Source organism: Mustela erminea, chromosome 14 (genome assembly GCF_009829155.1).
Source record: "Mustela erminea isolate mMusErm1 chromosome 14, mMusErm1.Pri, whole genome shotgun sequence".
Classification (NCBI taxonomy): Eukaryota; Metazoa; Chordata; class Mammalia; order Carnivora; family Mustelidae; genus Mustela; species Mustela erminea.
In genome coordinates, this window is record NC_045627.1 from 29,187,838 (window position 1) to 29,212,386 (window position 24,549).

Sequence of the window (24,549 nt, forward strand, 5' to 3'; positions counted from 1 at the left end):
GAATGTTGCTACTCACATCCTGCTGATCATTGCTGGGCAGAAATGTCATTTCATAGTGCCAGGTCTTTCCGTTTTTCAAGAGACGTGTTAGAAATCTAGATTTTTGTGTGAGTGTAGTTGGCACTTTGGTCCAAGTTTCAAAAGACGCTGTGGGCCAAACAAAACTTATCTTCAGTCTGGATGTTTCCCCCCAGCCTCTCCCCCAAACCCGGCTGTCACCTTGCACTCTCTAGAGCAAAGCTTTGGACGATTCAGTTTTGAAACCATTCTTGCATTTGGCCCATTTTCTGTGAAAGCAAAAGGAACCTATTGGTCCTGAAGAGGAAGCAAAGAAATGAGTAGGGGAAAGCCAGGTAGACAAAGCCCTCACCCTTCTCTCTGGCCAGAGTTCCAGAGGTCTGCAGGGACGGAAGGGGCGTCTGTACTAGGACAGCAGGGTGCTGTCCCGCACAGTCAGGCCTGCGGGTGCAGGACTCGAGCTGCGGAAAGAAGCTTGTGCGAGTGGGAGCATGGCCTGTAGTCATGCTGAAGGTATTCTGGAAACACGAAGCTTGGGAGCAGACCCTTGGAAATAACTAGGGCTCTCTCGGATGGAGCTTTTTTGAGGAATCACTTGGGCAGAGGGGCAAACCCATGACCGAAGAAGCCATAGGAAGGACACAGATAGGAAGGAAGGGCATAGCAATATTGGATATGGTCTGCACTGGGCAAAAGGGCCAGGATTTAGTGGAAAATAAGGTAGACCGAGGCCAGACTTCAGGGGGTTTCGCAGATCAGGCTTGACTTGAATCTGAAGGCCAGGGCTGATTAATACTTCCACGTGTGCATTTTGTCTTTCTGGTCGGAATAGAAACTCTTAGTCTAGAAGCTTGAGAAAACCAAATATGCATCCTTACTTTGCCAGTTCGTAGCTGGATGTCTTCTTGGTCTACTTACTTAATCTCTTTGGGATCTCAGTTGCTTTATCTGTAAAATGGGTTCCTCTTGCAGGGCTGTGAATATCAAATGAAATCTATATGGGCACAGAGCACCAAACCATGGCCTGGCTTCTCCTAGGCCTTTAGCAGATGCTTGCTATTGATCCTGCCCTGGTCAGGGGCCAAATCGTAACTTTATTGTCTCAAGGAAGTCTGTCATGGTGCTAGACTGTTAATAGCTCATTAATAAGTAATGTATTGCTTGAGCCGTTGGACTACTAACTATTGTTTGAAAAATGGTAACTAAAAAACTATCCATTCAAATAGAGTGAAACTTCCTGACTTCCCTTCTGTCCTAGACTTTTCTGTTAAGGCGCAGAGTTTTTGGCCCATGTTTGGGGCTTCCAGTCAGGTCCCTGTTCTGTTCTGTACCATTTAAGTCTTTAAGGACCTTAAGGGTGGAGGGCGTCTCTCCCATCAGCCACAACCAAATGGGATGAGACGGGGTGGGGGAATGATGGTGTCAAGAAACCAGCTCTGCATTCCAGGTATTCCATCTTGGTATGCCCAAGAAAGTCCAAGCCTGCTGCTTCTCAGGTTCTGCCCCCCTTGTGAGGCAGCCTCTAGGAAACTGGTCTGATGAATGTGCACAACCGTGAATTTGTTTCAGATACTCTCACTTTCCCTCCATTAAAAAAAATCCTCTCCTATTTCCTATTCTTACCCCCCCCAATTTGAAACATGCCCCCCCCGCCTGACACCTCCTCTCTGTCCTCCTCTCGTAGCAGTGGTGGTGGTGGTGGTCGGCAGTGTCTTCCACACACACCTTTAGATGTGCAAGGGCAGGTTCTTTTAAAAAGCAAAATTAAAAAAGCACCAGTAAAGGGATGCAAAGGGAAGGGAAGGGGTCCCAGCCAACATGGGTGGGGGATCTCAGACGGAGGATCTTCCAAATAGAGACTGCCTGCTGGGCCATTAAATCCTTTCGCTTTGGGTTAATCCCACAGTGTATATCAGATTCCTGAATTCAGATGAAAACACTGCTGTAGTGCTCTGTCTCCTCACCAAATTATTCCAAAATCGGGTGTACATGGGTTATAAATACAGAAAATAATTGAATTCTGTGTGTCTTAAGTGAAATAATCTGTTCCATTCTGTTTCTTGTGAATATTCTCCATAATAGTCTAATTGTGTTTTGTGCTCCTGGGAACTGAATGTGTGTTCAGCAACAATGCATTGGGTTGTAAAATATGCATCCCCAACTATCGGGGCAGGCAAAAAGAAGGATCTAGTAAAAAAGCTGAAGATGTTTTTCTTAATGCAAATTATATGAATCACCTAAATGGTAGTGTCTTTTAAAATTATCAGCAGGCTCTGTTATTGTTGTATTTTTTTTTTCCTTTCCGCTTACAGGTCCTGTTTTTCACTCCACATTTTTGATGTTATAGATCAGTAATTCAATAGACAGCCAAGCAGGTGTTCACATCACTCCTGACCCCCTGAATTCCTTAAATGACCCCTCGAAGCAGTGGAGTGAAAACATTCTGGGAATATTGAGATACTTCAGTTGCCTTTATTATTTATTTATTTATTTATTTTACCTGAATTTTTAAAGGCAATTTTCTGCCCTTTTTGTTTGATTTTTGTTTGTTTCTCTTTTTAAGCAAAGAGAAGCCATATCTTGATCTTGGCCGTGAGGGCTGGAGGATTGTGTGCCTGCGGGGCCTGCAGACTGTGCTGTGCTTATAGGCAACACAGTTCTGACTGGGCAGCTGTGCCAAGGGCCTTCCAAAGATGAATCTGGAAAAGGTGGGGGGAGAAAAAGAGAGACAAGGCTTGGGCTTCTTCTCTGGTAGCTAAGGATGTAATACAATACTGCTCTTGAAAAACATTTCTATTTTTAAGCAGAGGCCTTTGGGCTGCAGATTTTTATTCAGTTCAATTCAACCAATATTTATTAGTATATCCAGGGTACTGTGGGAGGTGGTGAACAGAGGAGTAGTATCGGCCCCTTACCCTTTAGTTGCTTGGAGGAAAGAAAACATAAAGTTAGCCTTACTTGGCGAGATTATCTTTTACTCTTCCCCTTCCATCCAGGAAGATATGCTCGTATTGTTAAGTAGCGTTCTTGGAAATTTCTGTGGGTCCCCCAAAAAAGAAGAGGCCTCTTATACAGGTAGTTGCTCCAAGATTGAGGCCGTGGCAGGAAGCATTTTTCTACTTCCCAGCAGATATTAGTCTAATTTTCAAACAGATTCAAAACTGGTGTTTAGCACTTTCTTTCATAGACTTCATTTCGTTATCACACAAAAATGCGTGCATGTATCCCATAGTAAAGGTGAGTGTATTAGTAATCTATTGTTGTATAACAAGTTACCCAAATTTTTGTGTCTTTGGGCAACACTTATTATTCAGTGTTTCTGTGGGGCAAGAGTCCGGGTAAGGCTTAGTGGGGTGCCTCTGGTTCAGGGATTCTCAAATTTGTAATCACGGTGCCCACCTGAGCTACGATCATCTCAGAGCTCACTGGGGTCTGCTTCTAAGCGGCTCACTTGCTTGTTGGCAGGACACGGGTCCTTGAGGGCTGTTGGGATGAGGGTCTCATCCCTTGCTGGCAGGTGACCAGGGCCTCCCTCAGTCCCTTGCCATGGCGGGTGGTCTTCTCCATGGGCCAGTTCCCAACATGGCGCCTGACTTCCCTCACAGCGTACAAGTGAGACAGAAGCCACAGCCCTTTTGTAACCTAATCTCAGAAAAGACATCCATCCATTTGCCTAATTCTGTTTGTTGGCTACTGTGTTACCCACACTCAAGGGGAGGGATTACCCAAGGTCATGACTGCAGAGAGGTGGGCATTGTTGGGAGCCAAATTAGCTGTCAGCAGTGGAACCAGTCACTGTAGCCTAAGGCTAGTCTGATGAGGGTTGAATGATATTCTTCTTACCCTAACCAGCTCTTTTTTTTTTTTTCTTTTTTTTTTTTTTTTTTTACCCCTGTCTCTCTCTCCTTTTGTTGTTATGTATTCTCCCTGGGTGGTTCCTTCCAAACACTCTCCTCGCTCTTCTGGGCTTGTAATTACAGAAGACATACATGGTAGACAGCAGATTGCTTTAATCTTTTAAAGATTTGTTAGTCTTAGAGCGTGTCAACAAGCCGTATTGGGTCTTTCTTAAACCTAACGTCTTGATCAGTGAATTTGCAGAGTTTTGCTGGAAACGGCATCGTGTCTGGTGTGATCAGTCTGCAGAGGGAAGGGGAAGGAAGCCCCTGTAGCTGGTGTAATTAAACAGACTCCTTAATGTATAGGAAAATAGGTATGTTTCATGCACAGTGGTTGAGGAGGGACATTAAGTCATGTTGGCATGTGTCCATGTAAAGACGTAAACATCCAAATGAAAGGGATTGTTGTCCCAGTTTCTGTTTCTGATGAGGGTGCCTACAGGTGATGAGCATGTCCTAGCTACCCGCCAACCTTGTGCAGGTGTCAGAGAACAGCTGCCCTTCCACCTTTTAAATTCTGAGGAAATCAGCTATTTCATGGGAAAATTTATCTATTTCTCTTTCTGGGTAGATGCAACTTGGTTTTCAGCCAAGTGTTCAAAACATAGGTATGTAGGCATTGAAGGTTTGAGAAAAAGATGACAGTAGCAAATTTTAGTCAATTTTTAACAATGGAAGTTGATATATAGGGTAGCTTCCATGCTAAACCTACCTGAAACTTAAGAGAAAAGGAGTCTGGATTCAAATGTAGAAGCATGCATCAGCTCTAAGACATGCACCATGGTGTGTGTGTTGCACCATGTTCCTCCCAGTGCCTGTGTATCCTCTGTTTTCTCTGCATGCAATGTCCTGAGTTCTCCCCGCTTCTCCCCTCCCCTCCTGGCCTTGAGAGCTCCTGTTTCTTAGGGTCTTAGTGGAGAGACCTGCCCTGCTGCCACTAGATTTGAAATCATCCCCAGTTTCACCCTTAGTCTTCCATTATTGCCTCTTCTAGTTCTTGTGCTTCCAGTTTTGCTTATTATCTGGCTCTTCTTCCCCACTCCTCTCTCTCCTAATACACAGACCACACACCATACACTACCTACCACTCCTAATGACGGCAGACTCCAGGAAGGTAGAGATTTTTGTCTGTTTTATTTCTGACTGACTTACAGTTGGTGCTCATTAAATATTTGTTGAATGAGTGAAATCACTTATGACAATTTCTCATTATATAAATCATATTTAGCTGAGGGCTACTGTTTACCATCTGCCCACCCCCCCCCCAGACATGCATGCACCTATCCACCCGTCCATCCGTCTAGCCATCCATCTGTCCATCCATTCGTTCATTCAGTCATTCTTTAAGCTCCACTTGGGAGTGTACAGGATATTGGAAGGCACGGAAAGCTATGCAAGTTTCTGCCCCCCTTTCAAAAAGCTTACCTTGAAGAAAACTTGGCCTTTATTCTCTGGGGTTTGTACAACCTCCCTGGAGCGACAGCAGAGTTGGATTAGGCCGTTGGAGTTGCTTGGGTCTGTCCTCTGTGCCGGCCTGCCCACCGCAGTCTTTGAACAGGAGTAGAAAGGTCACCAACTGTGGTTGCAAATTGGCTCTTGCATTAATCCTGGCTTATTCAAAAACACTCAATATTTTTCCAAACTGAGTTTAGAGCTTTTGATGGAAGCCTGAATCATTTACCACGGCAGAGCATATCACCAGTGTAGGGAAAACCAGAACTGAAAAATACAAAGCCCCTTTAAGTAATCCAATATAGGATAATTACATTATTAAATAAAGCTGTGGGTTTCAAATTATTCTGCCGCCATTGTACATGTAAGGATAATAATGTGAACTCTGCAAAGTGAACAGAGCAAAAAAAAATTGTTTAACAAGAGGGAGCATGTCTAAATCATATGTTCATATTTAAACAGAGGCTACACAAAACAGGAAGGTTTACTTGGTTTCTACATTAAAGCATTCTAAATAGGCATGAGGCTTTTAGTGATACTCTGTGAAGACTGCTCTTTTCGTTAATGATAGCGGTCTTTCAAGACTCCATGCCAGGTCACCAGTAGCCCTGAGTAATTCAGACAGTGTCCTCCATCCCTGGCTTTCCTCTACCAACAGGGGCAAAGAGTTTTCTTCTTCCTTTAGGTGGAATATAGGCCCTGCTGAACTGTGTCCAAGAGGTAACGTGCATGTAAAAGTAGCTGAAAAAAAGATCAGGAGATGTTAAAGGAATGGTTTGGAGTCATTCGGCATATTAGACCATCTGTGTTGGGTGGTGGTTGAGTTTGGGTTTTATTGTTATTGATTGTGCTTTTATAGAATGCTCTCTGCTGAACTTTAACACCAAAGTTGGGCTCATTTATCTTCTTTTGCTAATGTTTTAATGGCCAGAGCTAAGAATATGGGTGCCAAGCTAGTTTTCATTATAGCAACCTGAAAATAGTTAAGAAAAAAAAAAAAAAGACTATGGCATTAAGACCATATTAATTTGGCCAAAGGGAAGGTGGGCCTCAACCACTAACACATTTTTCAGTATATACCAGATACTTGACTATTTAGAGAGGAAATATCTAGGACACTGGGATTCATCTTCTTGTTCTCTGTGTGAATTGTTTTTAATCTTAGGGAGGGGGAAAAAAGGCTCATACATGGCCAATCCAAAAGGAAAGATATGAAACTGGGAATTGCTAAGAGGATGTTTCTGGGGCTTTCTTTAGAGATGGGCTTCTAGTCAGGGGAGCAGGCTGCAGCCTAACAGGTTTTAAATTAGCTTGTATTAAAAATGTATTTAGGAACATAAAATATTTAGGATTTTTGAATTACTTGTTTGATACGCAAATGCCTTCGGCTATACCATGAAGGATGGTCGCATTACATCTGACAAATCACACCTCAGAGCCGTCTTCTGTTTGCTTACTCCCTCTAATTGTGCCAGGGTGGATTTCCAAAGTTCATTGAGCCACCAGCTTCACCTAAATGTCTGCAGGGAGGGAGGGAGGAGGTTGAAAGAGAAGGGGCTGGCTTGGGAAATTGGAACCCAATACACTAATGAGCCTCCATGGCAAATCCATTTCATCATGTTCAGGGAGTCAAATTAAACCTTAGCGCATATTTGAGAGGATATCTTCATCACTCAGACAACAGAAAATTCTTCACATTTTTAAAAAGCTCATGACTGGCAGTTCCTGTAATCTTACTTCAGGGACAAAAACAATACCAATCAAAAATTAAAATACCTTTTGTTGTAAAATGACCTTAAATCCCAATCCTCTCTCTCCCCAACTCCCAGGACACTGTTAGGGGAAAGTTCCCTTGTCCCAGGGTGGGAGTAGCAAGGAGCATTGCTGGAGAAAGGACCGTAGAGACCAATTTGCCAGCGGGACGAAGGTGCTGCCAAATCTGATTTCCGGTTCCATCTCAGTTTTCTCATCTCTAAAATGGGCCTGAGAACACCTGCCTCAGACAGTCCTTGTAGAGATCAGATAAGAGAAGGTCTATTAAATTCATGGATTAGTGTGTAGGTAAAGTAAAACAGCTCAAAGTTTTCCACTGCTCTGTCCTCAAGGACTGAGGAGAATGACTTAGAAGGCCAGGCGTTAATTGCTTTCTGGGCCAGCTTCCCCTTGGTGGGTGGTACCCAGCAGTAGCTACAGGGGTATCATTGTTCCCTGATAAAGAATTAGGAGAAGTTCGGAATATACACAGCTACTCGCAAGTGGTATATGGATACCCCTCGTCCGCACTCCCTCATTTTCAGTTAAAGCCATGTGACATAGTAATAGTAATCGCCGTTATTTCTTGGGCACCTACTCTGTGTTGACCATTATACTCTGATAGCTTCAACATCCTTATTGCCCTAGGAGGCACGTTTGGTTTTTTGTTTAATCTTATTTTCCCCCATTTTTTTTAGTTTAGGTTTTTTTTTTTTTTTTTTAAGTAATCTCTACACCCAACGTGGGACTTGAACTCACAACCCTGAAATCAAAAGTCACACACTCCCCTGACTGAGCCAGCCAGGCACCCCACCCCCCAACCCATTTTTTAGATGAGACCTTGGCAAAATGAAATCATGTCCCAAGATGACTATGGACATTAGACCTAGCAGAGCTGCATTTGAACCTAGTGAACCTGGGGCAGGCGGACTCCAAAGCCAGTGCTAAGTATCCCTTCATTTCTGCCAGCATGGAACATCCAGAGATGGCATACCATGAAAATAGGCAGTTTTTGGATGCGTTAGGCACAGCACAGTCCTTGGCTCCTCGCGAAGTACAAGAGAAGTAGAGAGATTAAGTAAGGCTACCTGCCGCTAAGAAGTTTCTGCAGTGCAGGTGTTTACTGTAGAATGTGGAGTTATGCAATTCAGCATGAAATCGTGGTGCCTAATAAAGATTTACCATTATGTCACAGATAATAAGAACAGTAATTCCCAGTCCAGAGACCAACTTCGTGTTGATATCATTTTATTTTGTCTACTCAGGACATTAAAAAACAACTGCTACCTTCTATTGCCCTCCTTATTTCTGAGGATAAATGGATATTATTACACCAGATGGAGGAGGAGGGATAAAGTCTTAAGTGGGAAGAGTGTGTAGGGGTCCCACTAGGTCAGCCCTGCTCCCTACTCTCTGCTCTCTGCCCTCAGGTGCACTGGTTGGAGTCCCTTAACAGAGCTGCTGGCCCTGTGGTTTCTCATGGGGTTCGGCCATAGAGGTGGCCTGCCAGAATGGGGATAAGAAGGGGGGTGAAGGCAGAGAGTTATTCCCCGTTATTCCCTGTGAGCTTCCTCCAGGGTGTTGGTATCCTTCTAAGGAAGAGGCACCGCCACTGGTAGAGGATCTACTCTATCCTATAGGACAACCACTGGCTCCGTGCTTGGACACCTTGGCCTTCAAGTCATGATAACTGACCTGCCCTTAGCCCAAGTTCCTGTACTCTCTCAATCTCTTGTGGCTCCTCTACATGCCACCAACACTTTTGTCATCAGTGCCGTGGTAAAATCGTCCTTGGATCATCATGACACAAGTATTCTAGTTCCGGCTGAGACCCTACCCTGGTACAGGGATCATCCTTGAGACCTAGCAAACAGAGCGGCAGGAAATGCTCTCTGCACTCTCTTCATTTTTCTCATTTCATGGCTGGCCCATGACATTGTTGTGCCCTAACGTTGTTGATGCTCTGGCTGGCAACCAAGTGCCTGTAGAGTGAAACCTTTTTACCCGCTCTGTAGGTATCCTGTTAGTGGAGCAGCATCTAACTATTAGAGCACCAGCATCTAACCGGAAGAGTGATCGGCCACATGAGTAGGTGCCTAGAATTGCAGTTATCTGAGGGGGGCTTGAGAGTGGGAGAGGGACCAACCCAGCCAGGCCCAGCGGTGGCACCGTCTTCTCCTTGTGCACCATGGGCACGCCTGCCTACCCTAGTGGTGAGGGCATGAGCGGATGTGCTTGCGCTGGTCTTTCTAAATTAGCATTGAACAGGGTCTTTTTCTTTTCATTTTTAGTTTCTATCGAGATGAAAATATCCCACTCTTGTGGAACCAATTGGACTATTATTTTGGTTTCACTGTTTATTTAGCTAACATTACCTGTTGCTGTGTCTTTGTTCCCAACATTTATCACATTTCAGTTGCTACAGAGAATATTTTAAAAATCTAAGATGTTTGGAGAGGATTGAGATGAATATGCCATGTTTTCCTGTTCTCATTCCATTCTCTCCCTGCCAACCCTTTTGATATTACATTTATGTGTTCACAGTCATTTGGGCTTTATTAACATAGCTGAATATTGTTATCCTTTTTCTTTTTAAGATTTTTTTAATTTATTTGAGAGGGAGGGAGAACAAGAAAGGGGAGGAGCAGAGGAAGAGAGACAAACAGAGGCAGGCTCGATCCCACGACCCTGAGGTCATGACTTGAGCCAAAATCAAGAATGGGATGCTTAACTGACTGAGCCACACAGGTGTCCTTGAATATAGCTATCTTAAGCAATGATCATTTATTCCTTACCACATGGTGTGTTATAAGGAAGGCTGTGTTCATCTTGTCTCTCCTGAAGAATGATATATTTATAAAGATAGAGGTTTATCTCTGTGTCAGAGAGACCCAGAATTAAAATCGCTTAGATAAGTCGGGAGTTCAAAATCTCTCTTGGATCACAGGCTACAGGTAGATGGTTCAGGGCTGGGAAGGTGGCTCTCCTCCCTGAGGTTGCCTAGAGACCCAGCTCTTCTGTCTTTTTCTCCTGAGAGATTTGTCCTCATGTGTATGGTCCAAAGGCGTATCCGTTCCTTTTAAGGTCATGACCTGGTAATGGCACACATCACTAATATATATATATATAGATATATATATATATATTAGTAAGAACTTGGTCACATGGCTGCACCTGGTTATAAGGGAAGCAGGGGAAATGGTGTTTTTATTCTGTGTGCATCAAATTAGCCGTTTATTACTAAAGAAGGGAAGAATAGATATTGGGGGAAAGCTCGCCATAGTTGAGGGGATGTTAAATTTCTCTTGTGTTGGCTAAGATATTTTCTTACAATAAACTAAGTGGGCCGTGCAGTTCCAGTGGGTCCGAATTGATTCTGAGATTTTAAATTGACAACATGGGACTGGAGTCTAGATGAATTTTTGGAACCAAAGTATAGAATGTAGTCATAGGATTAGAGGGTGAATATTGGAATTCCCATGGAGAATGATTTCTTCAAAGAGTAACATGCAGAGAAGATCTAGACCCAGACTACATCTAAGGATCTATGTTTCCTACATTTTCCTGGTAGGGAGATAGAACAATGAAGAGAAATTGAACAAAACAAAGGAAGATAGAGGTGGTAGGTGTTGGGTGGGTGTTCTTCATAGGTCCGTTGAGTATTAACACATCTCGTGGGCAGAGCCACTGACCACCTGCTCTACAGTCTTTTCAAGGATGCTTATATAGTGAATTGCTTTGGGAGACAGAGTAAGTGTCTTTCTCCAGAACAAAAACAGGTGTGGTTACTGGTCAGTATTAAAGATTTGGGTTCCCTGCCCTCAGGGTCCTACTCCGATAATGCACCCACTCCACGTGCACATGTCATCTCACCCTCTTTGGATCTCATTTGGGGAATTGGGTATTGAAGAAACCACACAAACATGTTGCCAGTGTCCGAGGAACTGTGGCAGGCCAACTTGTAAGTTTGGAAGTAGAGGAATATCTCAGACGCTTCACAGTTCTTAATGAGGGGAGGATTTTGTCAAAGGTAGGCTTGTTCATTATCAAAAGCCACTAAGAGGTCAAAGAAAAAGAGAATAATAGAAGGTCTTGCTTTCGTGATAGGATACAATGGTTTTCGAAATTTTTGGACTCAGGACCCCTTACACTCAAATTATTGAGGATGCTGAAGAGCTTTTGTTTATGTGGGCTATAGCTACTGATACTTTACTGCATTATAAATTAAAACTGAAAAATAACCTAAAGTACTTGTTGACTCACTTAAAAAATAAAAACAATGTGACATCCGTATGTAGAAAAAATGAATGTCAAGCTGAATCTCAAACCTTATACGAGATTAAGTCAAAATGGACTATGCCTCTAAATGTAAAGCTATTCAGCTTTGGGAAAATGAAAAGACAGCCACGGGATGGGAGGAAATATTTCCAAATCCCGTATCTGACAACGTATTTCCAAATCCCATATCTGACAAAAGACCTGTATTCAGTAGATACAAGAACTCTCAAAACTGAATTGTAAGAAAATAAACAGCCCAATTTGAGAAATGAGCCGTAGACTTCAACATGCGCTTCACCAGAAAGGATATACGGATGAAAAAGTAACACCTGAAAAGATGTTCAACATCATTAGTCATTAGGGAAATGAAAATGTAAAACATGATGAGAAACCACTCCATACATATTAGAGTGGCAATGATGAGTTAATTAACAAAGACCATATCAAGTACGGGCAAGGATGGGAAATGACTGGAACTCTGTCCTCCATTGCTGGTGGGAGTGCAAAATGGTACAGCCACTCTGGAAAACGGTCTCTACAAAATCAGATAGACTCTCACCCAGCAGTTCTGAGTATTTGTTATAGAGAATTGAAAATGTCTGTTCACAGAAAAATCTCGATGTGAACGTTCACAGCAGCTCTATTTGTAGTCCCCAAAATTGAAAAGAAGCCCGTGGCCCTCAGTGGGTGAATGGAGAAGCCATCTTGTGACACATCCGTGTCATGGGAGATGCTACTCAGCAGTGAAAAGGAACAAGCAGTTGTACATGCAGCAACATGGATGGATGGCTCTCAGAGGCGTTATGCTGAGTGAAAGAAACAGTCTCAAAAGATTTCAGATGGTATGATTCAATTTATATGACATTTGGAAAAGAGAACTCGATAGCAAGAACAGATCAGTGGTTGCCATGTGTTAAAACTCATAGAACTATACATCAAAACAGGAAATTTTTAAAAAAAATAAAAATAGTAATATAAACCCATTATATAAGTGCCACATTTTTGTGAAAATTAACCATATTTTGGAAAAAAAACAGTAAAAACAGTAGCATTGTTTTCCATTTTTATAAGCTCTTTACTGTCTTAGCTTAATAGAGACAGCTGGATTCTCATATCTGCTTCTGCATTTACTCTCCTGCCGTACCATATGTCATATAGTGTCTGGAAAACCCCACTCTACACTTGAAAGAAAATAAGACTGAAAAAAGCAAATAATGTCTTAGTATTATTATGATCTTTGTTTTGCTTCTGTGGACCACCTGAACTAGTCTTGGGGATTCCCCAGGGTTCCCGGACTACACTTTGAGAACCACTAATATAATACACTGTCCCAAATTTCAGTCATTTTCATAGCATCTTGTCTTTTATTGTTTTTTAACAATTTTTTTGGCCATACCCACATGTCCTGTGTTTGCTTAATGGTTTTGTTCAAATTGACTTATTTTTTTAACTTAAATTTATTTAAAGAGGAAACTTTTTAAATCTCCTATAAATGGAAAACCAGTACCACTTTCCCATAAATGGAAGGTAACCACAAAAATAAATAAGCAATGAGTAACTTATTAAAAAAAAAAAAAAAGTTTACCCATGTACCATCTAAACTCCTCTCTGCATGGCACCATTTGGAAAACAGAGCAGAGGACTCATGGCAATGAACATGTGACTAACTCTGTCATCTCACTTCATTTATGTTAGCCCATTTAATCCTCACAATTACCACAAGAGGTGGATTGTTTTATTGTCCTTTTTTTTTTTTTTTTTTTTTTAATACATTAAAGAAAAATGGAAGCACGGAGACGTTAAAGAAGTTTTCCGGTGTTCCACAGTGGGTAAATTGCAGGCCTCGATTCGAACCCAGGGAAAGGCTCCAGCGTCCAGGAAGAATGCCATGTTGGCAGATAGGAAACCTGGAGGCTTGTCAAAGTTCTGTTGGAAGTTGGTACGAGGCTATGTCATTGAACCTCACTGTCGTCGTCAATAACATGAAGGAGGTGGACTAAATCAGGGTGTGCAAGTTTAACTGCTGGCCGGCTGCCCTAGGGCCAGGCAGATGAGGGAAATGTCGACTGACTATAAGACAGTACTTGGAAATCAGAGATCTCACATCTTATCTAAAGAAAACAACCACTTTCAACTTTTTTCTTTTTCTGGCAGATATCTCTCATTTTATTTTATTTTATCTTATTTTATTTATTTTATTTTACTATTTTGTTTTATGAAAAGATGGAAGTCTGGAGACCTTGTGTGAAGTTTTCCCATTTTTAGAATGCGTACAGAGAGCAGCAATACAGAGGCTAATTTGTGACTTCATGACTAGATACTTTCCTCTGACAGAGAGGATTCCAGGATGGTCTGAGCTGCTTTTATACAGTGGTGGACACAAAAGCCAAATGACAGAAACAAGCCATTTAAAACAGTGGTGACAGGGGAATCCGGATTTCGGTAGTGTCTCAACACAACCTCCATAAATATTGATTGGGAGCTGGGTTAACTGAAAAGCCAAGGTACTTTATGAGACTAACAAAATGTATTTCTTTGTGCTCCTTTTGTGTTGTATTAGAGTAAATCAGCAATATTTATCCAGTGCTAATGCTCGGTTTGCAGAGAGCTACTGTAATCATGAGATGAGCTTATTGAAATTCTTTCTTGGACAGAGGCTTGCCCAAGAACGGCGAGTATTAGGAACTGTAGTCAGTGCTCGCTCAGAATAGTAAATACGAACATGTGATTTTTGCCATTGTGTGTACAAAGCAATGTTTCCTGAGACATTTTCTATATATATGTTCGCTGTTTTGTTTTTTGGGTTGGTTTGTTGCTCCCCCCCTCCCCTCTGCTTATCAGATTTCCTTCTAAATCCTGGCATTTGACAATGTTGCAAGGCCAGTTTCTCTGTGAATCCACAGTAAAACATACTGGTGGTTGCACAATTCATCCAAACTTGGGTTTATAGCTTATGCGTGTTTATGTGAATTCCTGCATTTGTTTTTATGTATGTGGGTATATTCATAAAGTCTGCTTCTGAGAGAGAAAAAAGGAGAGAGGACAAAATCTATAGACTGAATCTTGAAAGATGGGTTTATTCATCAATGACATCATAAGGATTGTATTTTCTCTTGGTTAATAAACTATTTGTTTGGCGGGCGCTGTAAGCCAGCCAGAGCTAGTCATGCCATTTCTTGGAAAAGATCTGAAGCAACTGGTAATTGAAATGATAATCATTTGATCATAGAGCTATTTGAAAATAACACTCATCTCCAAACTGGTCTAGTCTAAGGAACCGTATTTGGTAACATTTTGCCAAATTCCATCTTTGCTAATGTTGAGACTTATATACCATGAGACTTAATTATTTTCTGGAATATTCTAAACTTGATTTCTCGTGTGCCCTGTCCAGAAGCTGTTCCCATATGCTTTGAAACAATACCCAGTCTGAATTTTCATTCTGACATTTAATAATCACCATGTAATAGCTATAAAATGCGTGACAACGACAGATCTTTTATTTCAAGAGGATGGTGTAGTGAATCTGAGTGAAATCATCCGTTGAAATGGTACTTTGTAATATGCTCCATTGTTTATAAAGTACTGAATTTTTTTTTTTTTCCTTGAGCAGAGGATAAAAACAGTTTCCACTTTGGGTCCCATTCAGTGGAAGTTCATATTCAATCCTGATAAGAGAAAGGACTCCATTACAAAAGTTTTACTTTTCATTTTTGAGAGAGCATTTATTTTGCTGCTGCCTAACAAACTTGGTTCTCAGAAGCAGCTTGGAACTGGATGAGGAAAAGTGAAATTTTAGATCCTACCTTAAAACATTTTTAAAAACTAAATCCAGGATTTCTCATTGTGTGAAGCTTATCTTAATAAACCCGTTTTTGTTTGCTTTGGAGTAGCGTGTGCAGTGCTGTGTGTGTGTGTGTGTGTGTGTGTGTGTGTGTAGGTGGGGGAGGAGGAGGAAAGAGTCATGTTTAACAGCAAAATTAGCCAAAATCACTTGTGAATTCCTTTTGTTTAATAGCTTAGAGACATCTTCCTGTTGTTGTTTGTCAAAAATATTTCTAAGATTTTGTAAGCTTAGGGGTTTTCACAGCTAAGCTTTCTTCAGAAATGTGAAGTAAAAGAAATGAAAGAAGTCGGTTCAAGTTGAAATGTCAAATGCTTCAAATAATTTAACTTAAAACCCAGTGAGATGATCTTCTTAAGCCTTTTCCAAAGAATCTTCGGGTAAAAGAGGCTCTCTCACTCCATGGATGGATATCTATTAAATATCTTGCTGGATATTTAAAGTTGGTTGTTTCCTGGAAGCAATTAGAGATGCTTAAAATTCAAATTTATGATCCATACGAGAAACTTAAGTTTCAACTACTTTTCTTAGATTCAAAGGCTTTCTCCTCGTTCACCCTCTCTCCTCTTACCCCATATGTATTAAAAGAAAAAATCAGTTCATTTCTCAACTTACAAAGTTTTTAAGAAACATGAGAATGTGTAAGTTTCTTTCAGTGGGAAGCACATAACATTTATGAAGTATTTCTTTTGGGATTACATCACAGTTTTATTTAATTTTTAGGACAAAAGTTAAATTCAATATTTGTGTATAAGCCAAGGGAAAATGTACCATAAACATAGGAATTTGGGGGTGAGTCAGAGTTCCAAGAATCCCAGATTTACTTAGCCCATTTATATAGAGACAGGCTAACCATTAGTCACCTAGTTCTCACTTTTTACTTTTGCAATTAACTGCACCTAAAAATTAGCTTTCACCCAAGCGATTGGTCAGATGGGCAGAGTGGGCTTTGGCAACTAGCATAAAAAATGGCTCTCAGAATGACTGCCCGATTTTTGGACACTCTCTTACCGTATAACAAATAGATCTTCCACATTATTTTTCAACTAGACAGCTAGCAGTGAAGAGCCCCTGAAGTCAGTTATTGAAGATTCTCTGTCACCAAAAAGCACATTGTCTGCTTGCCTAAAGTTAAGCCACTCAAAGCGTATTTCAGAGGGGGCTTTTGTTGAAAACTCACCATTGGCCTCCCAGCCACTAATAACGTTCTTCCCTGACCCACCTCTTGCAGGATGAAGTCATCGCTGTTTCCGAAAAGGTAATCGTGAAACTTGAAGACCTGGTCAAGTGGGTACACTCTGATTGCTCCAAGTGGAGATGCGGCCTCCGTGCTGGCGCCGTGAAGACCACAGCCCTGGGGAGGAATGGACAGAAGGAAGCTTTGCTGAAGTACAGGCAGTCAACCCTCAACAGTGGACTCAACTTCAAAGACGTTCTCAAGGAAAAGGCTGACCTTGGTAAATATAATTTGTACTTCTAGATCGCATGTGTGGGTGTATACAGTAACCTAATTTTTTTTTTTTTTTTGGTCGGAGACTTTTCTGGAAACCCTGTCATATAGATAATTTTATATATACATAAAATTTCTTTGACCTCAAAGGGTCCTGGGAATATGTATGGACAGTTTGCCTGGGTGTGTGAAGGGGTGGATGCTAGCTGCGGATCGCAGGGCCTTCCTCTGTGTGGAGCCCCATGCCTGGAACTTCGTGATACAACACGTGGCCTTAGGCAGCTTCCTGTTGGTGTGAAGGCACAAGACTTCATTAGGGCGCCTGAGATTGAATTAATGAAGAGTTTAAATATTTGTTCAAAGAAGTTAGTATGGTATCTATTAACACCATGTCAGAATTTCATGTGTTTGTTTATGTTGAGTGGAAAACAGAGTGAGGAAGAGAGAGGAGTTACTTAATGGGGAATAGGAGAGCGATGTCAAATTGTTTAACCTCTTAGCCTCAGGTTCCTCACCTGAAAAAGATGGGCACTTTACCGAGTCACTGAGATTGAAGATAAAAAGGGTTTAGCACAGGGGTGATTGGTGCCTAGGAGGGGCTCCCGAATTAACTCTGTTGCTTTAACTTAACACTTTCATCTCCAGAGACTTTTTGTGACCTTTTTTTTTCCCCCTCTCCCCCTTCTGTTCCTATCTCCTTGTGGCATTCACTGACTTATTCTCCTAGCATTGCTCAAGACCAAAGCTGTTGACCTCTGAGTTAGACCAGCTATTTCCTCTTTAGGCAAAGAGGAACTTCACATTTAACATATTAAGGCATCTTTTTCTTTCATTCTAGCACAATGCTGATGTTCATAGCCCTATTTTATGCCTTAATGTGACAACTTCCTGTTTTTTTTTTTTTAGCCTAGGATTTAACTATTACAACAAACCTAGACTATTTACTTAATTGGCATAAAGAAACTGCATAACAGCAGTAACTGTCTTCCGTGTGATTCTGATTTGTGATGAGCTGTACTGTGTGTTGGGAATCATACTAATATTTTCTTGCAATTTGAGTCAACGTCTAACAGTTTCCTGTCACCTTTTGGTAGTTGTCAGGCGGCAATATTCTGGACATGGCAGCCTGACGGTCATGTGTACACTTAGGGAAAATTATTAATCGGGTGGTTTTATTTTAAAGACCCCAAATTGTTTTTTTTACTTAATTTCCTATATACGCTGTTACACTTCCTAATTTCATCAACAACAGTGACTAGTCTTCTGATGTGTGATAATGGTGAATAATACATCTGTTGTATTACTTTCCTAATGTATACCCTAGGTTGTATTGCTATTGTCTTGTGTTTTCCCTAACATGAAAACGTTTCTTTTGTTTGTTTGATTTTTTTTTTTTTAGTTATGGAATATACTGTTACTAATAAAAAACTAAACAGGAAACCCCTGGGGGAACAAAAGGATGTGTAGATGGTTAAGCTTGATGTCACACATATAAACAAGAGTATTTATAGCAGAGTTGTTTTCTGTTTAAAATTGATAGTTTATTAATGAATCTGAAGGGAAACTCAATCTCTTAATTCTGTCAAAAGATTTAAAGGGTTTGATCTTACTGAATTCTAAAAAAAAGTCCATGATTTACTTTTTAATAATTGATATCAGAAGAAATTGATTTATAGTGAATATTCAAAGTTCTTAGTGGTTTTTAAATCTAGTTGTTTTTTAGACTCACTAGGGGAATTTTAAAAATAATACTGATTGCTACGTCCAGCTTCCCCAGATTCTTCATTCAGTGGAATTGAGGCAAGGCCAAGGAATGTGGACTGATAAAAGACTTTCTAGGTGATTCTAATTGGGGGGGGGGTGTGCTGGGAGGTCTCATAAGGGAAAAAGCACTACAATTAGTGCTGAGGAAGGGAAAATAATTAACAGATTTGATGGGGAGGCTCTCCTCTGGTGAACAAGAAATACCATGTGCTTTTTCTTTCTTTCTTTTTTTAATGTAAAATACCCCTTTAAGGATAGTATTTGGGGCCTTGAAATTCTACTCAGTTGGTATGAACTGTGGGGAATTTGAGACAAATAGCTTTTGTAATTGGAATGCACACTGTGTTGTAATAATGTGGAAAGAGAAACAAAAACTTTCCTTAATGTAATGAGTTTCCATTATCTGCCTGATCTAAGGTTTACAAGTCTACATTGTTAGGGTTTATATTGGGGAGATAGGGGGTGTCATTTGCTGTACACATTCCTGTCCCAGCAACTTTCTCTTCAACCTCTTCCTTTCTGTGTCTGCAACATCAAAATATTTGTTGTCTGTACTTTTCTTTCTACACAGTGGTTTTCTTATCTCTCTTTCTCTTGGCCACACTGAAACCACTTCCAATACCACATTGTTAATGGAAGTTCACACACTTATTAGGTTTTTCCTTCTGTAGAACACTTCCAACTCCTCATTGTTCTTACCGAAGAAAGAAGATGAACTCTGAGATTATTTAAGACCCCCCTCTTTTTTTTCTGGTGGAAGTAAGCAAAGAATGGAAAGATCTCACCTTTCTTGTGGCTAAAATAAAACTCCAGTACGTTATGTTTTTAACCGAAGTATTTCATCACATTAAAACATCAGTAACGACAAAATAATTAGGTTGACTCTTAAAGAAGGGATTTTGCCATCTAAAAGCTAATTAAAGAACTCTTCTTGCTCAGTGTTTAGGTAGAATAAGTTCCCTTTAATCCCAGTTTGTGTCACTTCCTGTCTCTCTCTGAAGAGTAAAAAAACAAGAATGTTCTCACAAATGTGTGTCTGCCAACAAATTAATACTCTGCAAAGAGAAACTCTGCCCCAAATGGCAGCTTCCAATAACTGCTCTGATTTGAAACACAGCTCCTTTTTTTTTTTTTTTTAATCTCCTTCCCCTTCGAGGACAATATTTATGGATATCATGTTTGCTTTTTACAAATCTCTGCAGTTTTCGTTTAAGATTCAAAATGACTGGTGACTAAAATGACACATCTAGATAGTGGGAAAACCAATAATCTTCAAAAACACTCTTGAGATGTGTTAGAGGGACTCTGTCCCCTTCCCTCCTCTTTGTCCTTTTCAAAGAAAGAAAGTTCAATATGAAACCAATTCAAATTGTGACTTTACTCGGTGAGATGTTTTACCTTCTCTCAGACAGTTTCATACTGAAGTTTATAGAAAAAGAAAAAAAGAGAGAGAGAGAGGGGGAAAAAAAAGAGCTATGTTAAAATAGGAGGGTTAAGGAATGTATTATTCATAAGCATAACGAACACAGGAACCTGTTTTTCCAGAAGAATCGGGTTGATTAAATCATTCACTACACAAGCTTCTAGTTATTTATTTTTGTCTTTAGAATTACTTAGCTTTTGTAATAAAGTGGACTTGATACCCATATTTGGTATGGCAGTAGGAAGTCGTCAAATGAAGAATTATTTCATTTTTCAAAATTTTTAGCAACTAAGGAATATAAACACTATCAGTTAAACATAGCAAACTTGCATTTTTTATTCCTTGGGCTATAGTTTGGAAAAAAAATCAAATTATTTTATATAACACTGCTTCTTACAGAGTTCCTTTAAGTGAAGTATGAAAGCTGCAGTGTAAGCTTTATTGGCCTATAAATATGTCATTATAGTTGGACTACATTTATATGCTTTGGATTGTTGTTTAAGCCAAGAAAATATGTCTCTACAGGTTGACTTTTTATTGAAACCCTTTGAGGCATACAATAGAATGTATTTTAGGCCAAGGTTATTAAAACAGCATTTTCATTTTTTTGCAGCAGACTCATTGTCAATTATGCTGCCACAAACTGTCTGTGGATGGGCAGTTATGAATGGTTTCATCTCCAAATGTGTCTCTAGAAAAAGAAAGAAAAGATAGAAGTGTCTGAGCTGAAATTGAGAAAAGAGACCAGAGGATGTGGGTGTGGGTACAGCTGAATTTAATGATGGGGGTTCCCTTGGTTCAATTTCTGTTTCTAAAGGCCCATCAAATTGAGAAAGTGTGGCTTCCCCCTGTCCCTTCTGCTGCTCGGATTTTATTGTGCTTTGGGGAATAAGGCAGCCCGATGGTGTTGAAAGCACAGTGGGTGGGAGGTCAGGAGAATCTTGGCTCCACCTGTCCTGGCGATCTGTCACTTCCTGGAACAGTCACTGTCTGTTTACGTCCTTAGGTTTCTTGGGTGTAAACGAGGTGTAATAGCGTGTACCCTGCTTTATCTCACTTGGTGTTTGAGAAGATCAACCGAGGAATAATTAGTTAGTGTCAATGGAAGCATTTATGATACTGAAGTCCTAGTATGATGAGCGTGTTATTATCAGAGGGAGATTTTATAGGATAGGGAGCTATGCAATATTTTAGTTTATTTGTCCCTTTTGAACTTCCCTAATCACATGGTGTAGTGTTGAGGGCAGGGTTTACTCTCATTATTATCTGCCTGAGTAGAAGACTATTATTAAAATCCTTCTGAATTTTTCATACATACATATATGTGTGTGTGTGTGTGTGTATAGACACACACATATATACATACTATAAAATGATATTTTCTATGTATATTACATATTAAATATAAAATATACATATGTTTTATATGTTTCTTTACATAAAGATATGTATATTTTTATGTTTTATAACTTTTTTCCTCTTGTTTCCTTTGTCAAAACATGCTGGGCCATGAGTGGCCAGTCATGTCAGTGACTTCTCAAGTACTTTTGGTTAGAAATTGACTATACAGTCTTTGGTTGGAAATTCTGGAGGCCTTGTATTTCAACTGGTTATTTCAGATCACTTTTGCATTTGATATGTCAAACTGTTTCCTGGGGTGTAGATGTGGGTAGGACTCTCACTCTGCGTTGAAGAAAACAGTTTAAATGTTTTCAGTAAGAAGCCTGCTAAGGTGCTGACAGTTTATCATAATGAAGATTTTTCACCTGATACATCTCATGAACTCATGAAGCTTGAAGACATGCTTATTAAGACAATCCTTTCCTCCCTCCCTCCCTTCCTTTCTTCTTTCCTTCCTACCTTTCTCTTCCTTCCTTCCTAGGTGTAAACTTTGTATGTATAGCAAACAGTCTTCTGAGCTTATTTAGTGTTTATATTTAAACTTCCATTGCCTCGTTAGCTATACTACTTCCCTCAAGGTAGAAAGTTCTGAAGTTTCTTAGATGATATGTTGTTGAATTATTCTATTCGTGAATACCATGAGGAATCCCTACAAAAGGGTCTCTTCGCTGAAACGGATCTGGCCTTTATAGAATCCTTGAGTTCAAAATAGAAATCAATTACCTATGGAGCTTATCAAAAATTTGTAAATGTATTTTCGAAAGAATTTTCTTAAAGGCCCTCTGACACTATTTTTGTGTGAACCACGTATTCTTTAAAGAAGCTCACTGTGACTCAGTTAACACTGGAGAAGTATGCTGTTGGAGGGCCAACATGGCTGTTTCTTCACGAGCTTGCTTCATGCCATCGTAAACTGACAGTCCAAAGGACTTTGTATGTTCACATTTCCAGGAGTCTGTATCCAAGACATTCAAAGCTTTAGGACAACTTTTATAAGGATCTGGGAACAGATCAGGAGGTTATTTATTTTCATTTTAAAGTTAAAATTCAGCTTGCCCATGTAATCAAACAGTTGAACATTGTCCTGAAATAATGATAGAATGCATGTGTAAGAAGTGTCTTGAAAAAAATGACAATCCTGTATTTTGTCTGCACTCAGCCATCTCGGCTCTTCCTGCTGGAAAGTCAGTCTGCAAAATCCACGCATGTGTGAGCCAGTCGGCAGCTGCTCATGGATATTGCTGTCTGGATACTCGTCTTGCCATCACTCATGATGGCTCTTTCCCAGTTAAGACCCTCTCATTTGGAATTTCTGTTGACTTGTGGATCTTCTAGTGTTTTCTAGAGTAATGAATGCTTTTTAGAATTCCGTATGCTGTTTTCTCTTGAGAGCGGACTGAAGATGGATAGTCAACAGAAGAGAATTTTGTAGAATTTAAGAGTTTATTCTTTTAGAATTGGAGATGTCAGGGCAGAAGTAAGGGAGAGAACGTGAAATTAGAATTTTTAGTGTTATTTTTAGTATTCAGGTTACCAGCATTCACCTCTTGACTACAATGCATGAGTAAGGTAAGAAACTCGTGCCTTTTTCAAGGTCTTCAGAGAGTTGTCAGTCTGGACGTTGGTAGAGCTGATGCTTGAAATAGTCCTTAAACCTCTCTTTATTTGCCTAAACAATCCCAGTTTTTTCGATTCTTCCCCAGGATGTGGTTTTAAAAATCCCTCACCATCCTAGTTACTCATCTTAGGATCCATTTTGGGTGTTCTTTTTACACCTGCTTACCCATTTATATTTTATGAGCTCATCTGTGCTGAGAAACCTAGACCCAAATGAGGAACGGCTTCCAGTGGAAGAGGGACTGCGATATCCATCCATCCAGCCTGGCAACCTCCAGGTAGATCATGACGCTGACTTAAGTGTGAGTCCCTTCTTCTCTCCACCTATATGACCTGAACTTCTGATTCTCAGAGCGAAAAGGGGGAAATATGTTATTTAGCCACTACTCACTCCCTAATTTCGGTTACCTGGGTGTTTGGTTTGGTTTGGTTCTTAAACGGTAGCATTAAATGTAGACTATTATCTAATGAAAATCTTTGTCGGCGGATATGACGGCAGTCTCTGGGCCTCAATACCAGTACTGTGCTTTTCCAGCCTCTGTGATTCCTGTAGTTGTGTATTACAGCATTTAAGGGAGTACTTGCCTCAGCTGGTTTTTGCCTCATTAAAGGTCCACAGTTGAATACCAGCGTGGTGTCCGGCTTGTTTAACCTGCTCCGATCAAATAAGATAAAGACCAACAAGTATTCCCTAAGTTATCACGTGGGTTGGTTGAATGCATCGTCCTCCTCCTGGACTCTAGCTGTTCTGGCTTTTTTGTTTGTTTTCATTTTCTGTCTTTCTGGTATTTTGTCTTTAGTCAGGTACTCTGTGGTCATTTCTATGGCTAAAAAAAAAAAAAGGCCAGGATGGAGAAAGCAATCAACCCGTAATTTTGTTTCAGCTTCATTAAAGAGAAATGTTAATTTCACGATGAACTACCTGTGGTGTCACCAGCTGATGGGAAAGTAACCAAAAATGGAAGAAATTCAGCTGCGCTCTGAGTCCTTTGCTATATATGTGTATGCCACCTTTTGTTGCTGGTGACATACCTGGGCTCCACTGGAAAACCTCTTTGGGCAACCTTAGCTTCTCGCACGCTCATGACTTTCTGGTATCATAGATAGCTGGACGAACTTGGAGCAATAATTCTGTTTACCTGTGGTGGAAGGAATGCAGCACTGACTCCGTGCCTCAGATGTGCTTGAAAAATGTGGTTTGATTCAACAGCTCCCCTCCCGGGTGGAGATGCATAATGGTTTTCTCCTATGATTGCAACTCTGAAATGTTTCTGTTTGTGCTCCACCTCTCGTCTCTTGAGCCGCTGCATGTTACTGACTGTAGGCCATTATTATAGCTGTTATCACGATGGCATCACCTTGGAACACAAAGCACATACATCCTACATGTGAATTGATGTGACTTTTCCAGAGGGTTTTGTGAGCAGATATTTGATTTGGGCATTTAGGCTTAATTCTCTTTAGTGTTGACGCTGATTCTCCCAAACAGCTCGTTTATCTTTTAGAGTACTTCAGATGTGAGGTTTTATTGCAAAACATTAATTTTCCTAAATGTCAAAGATTCACTCCCCTTCTCTCTTCCAGCATTATGGGTTTAAGTCTATAGTTTGCGCAGGTCACCGCAGAGAAAAGCTGAGGTTTGGACTTGTAC

At 40.5% G+C, this 24,549-nt stretch overlaps 1 protein-coding gene across 1 annotated transcript in view; it reads left to right on the forward strand.

The window, feature by feature from the left end:
- The window catches only part of ARID5B (AT-rich interaction domain 5B), a 177,312-nt gene that overhangs the window by 13,721 nt on the left and 139,042 nt on the right, over positions 1-24,549 (forward strand). The window contains exon 3 of the mRNA XM_032313597.1: positions 16,475-16,700. Coding sequence (XP_032169488.1) covers positions 16,475-16,700 — 226 coding nt within the window. The remainder of the gene's footprint in view (positions 1-16,474; positions 16,701-24,549) is intronic.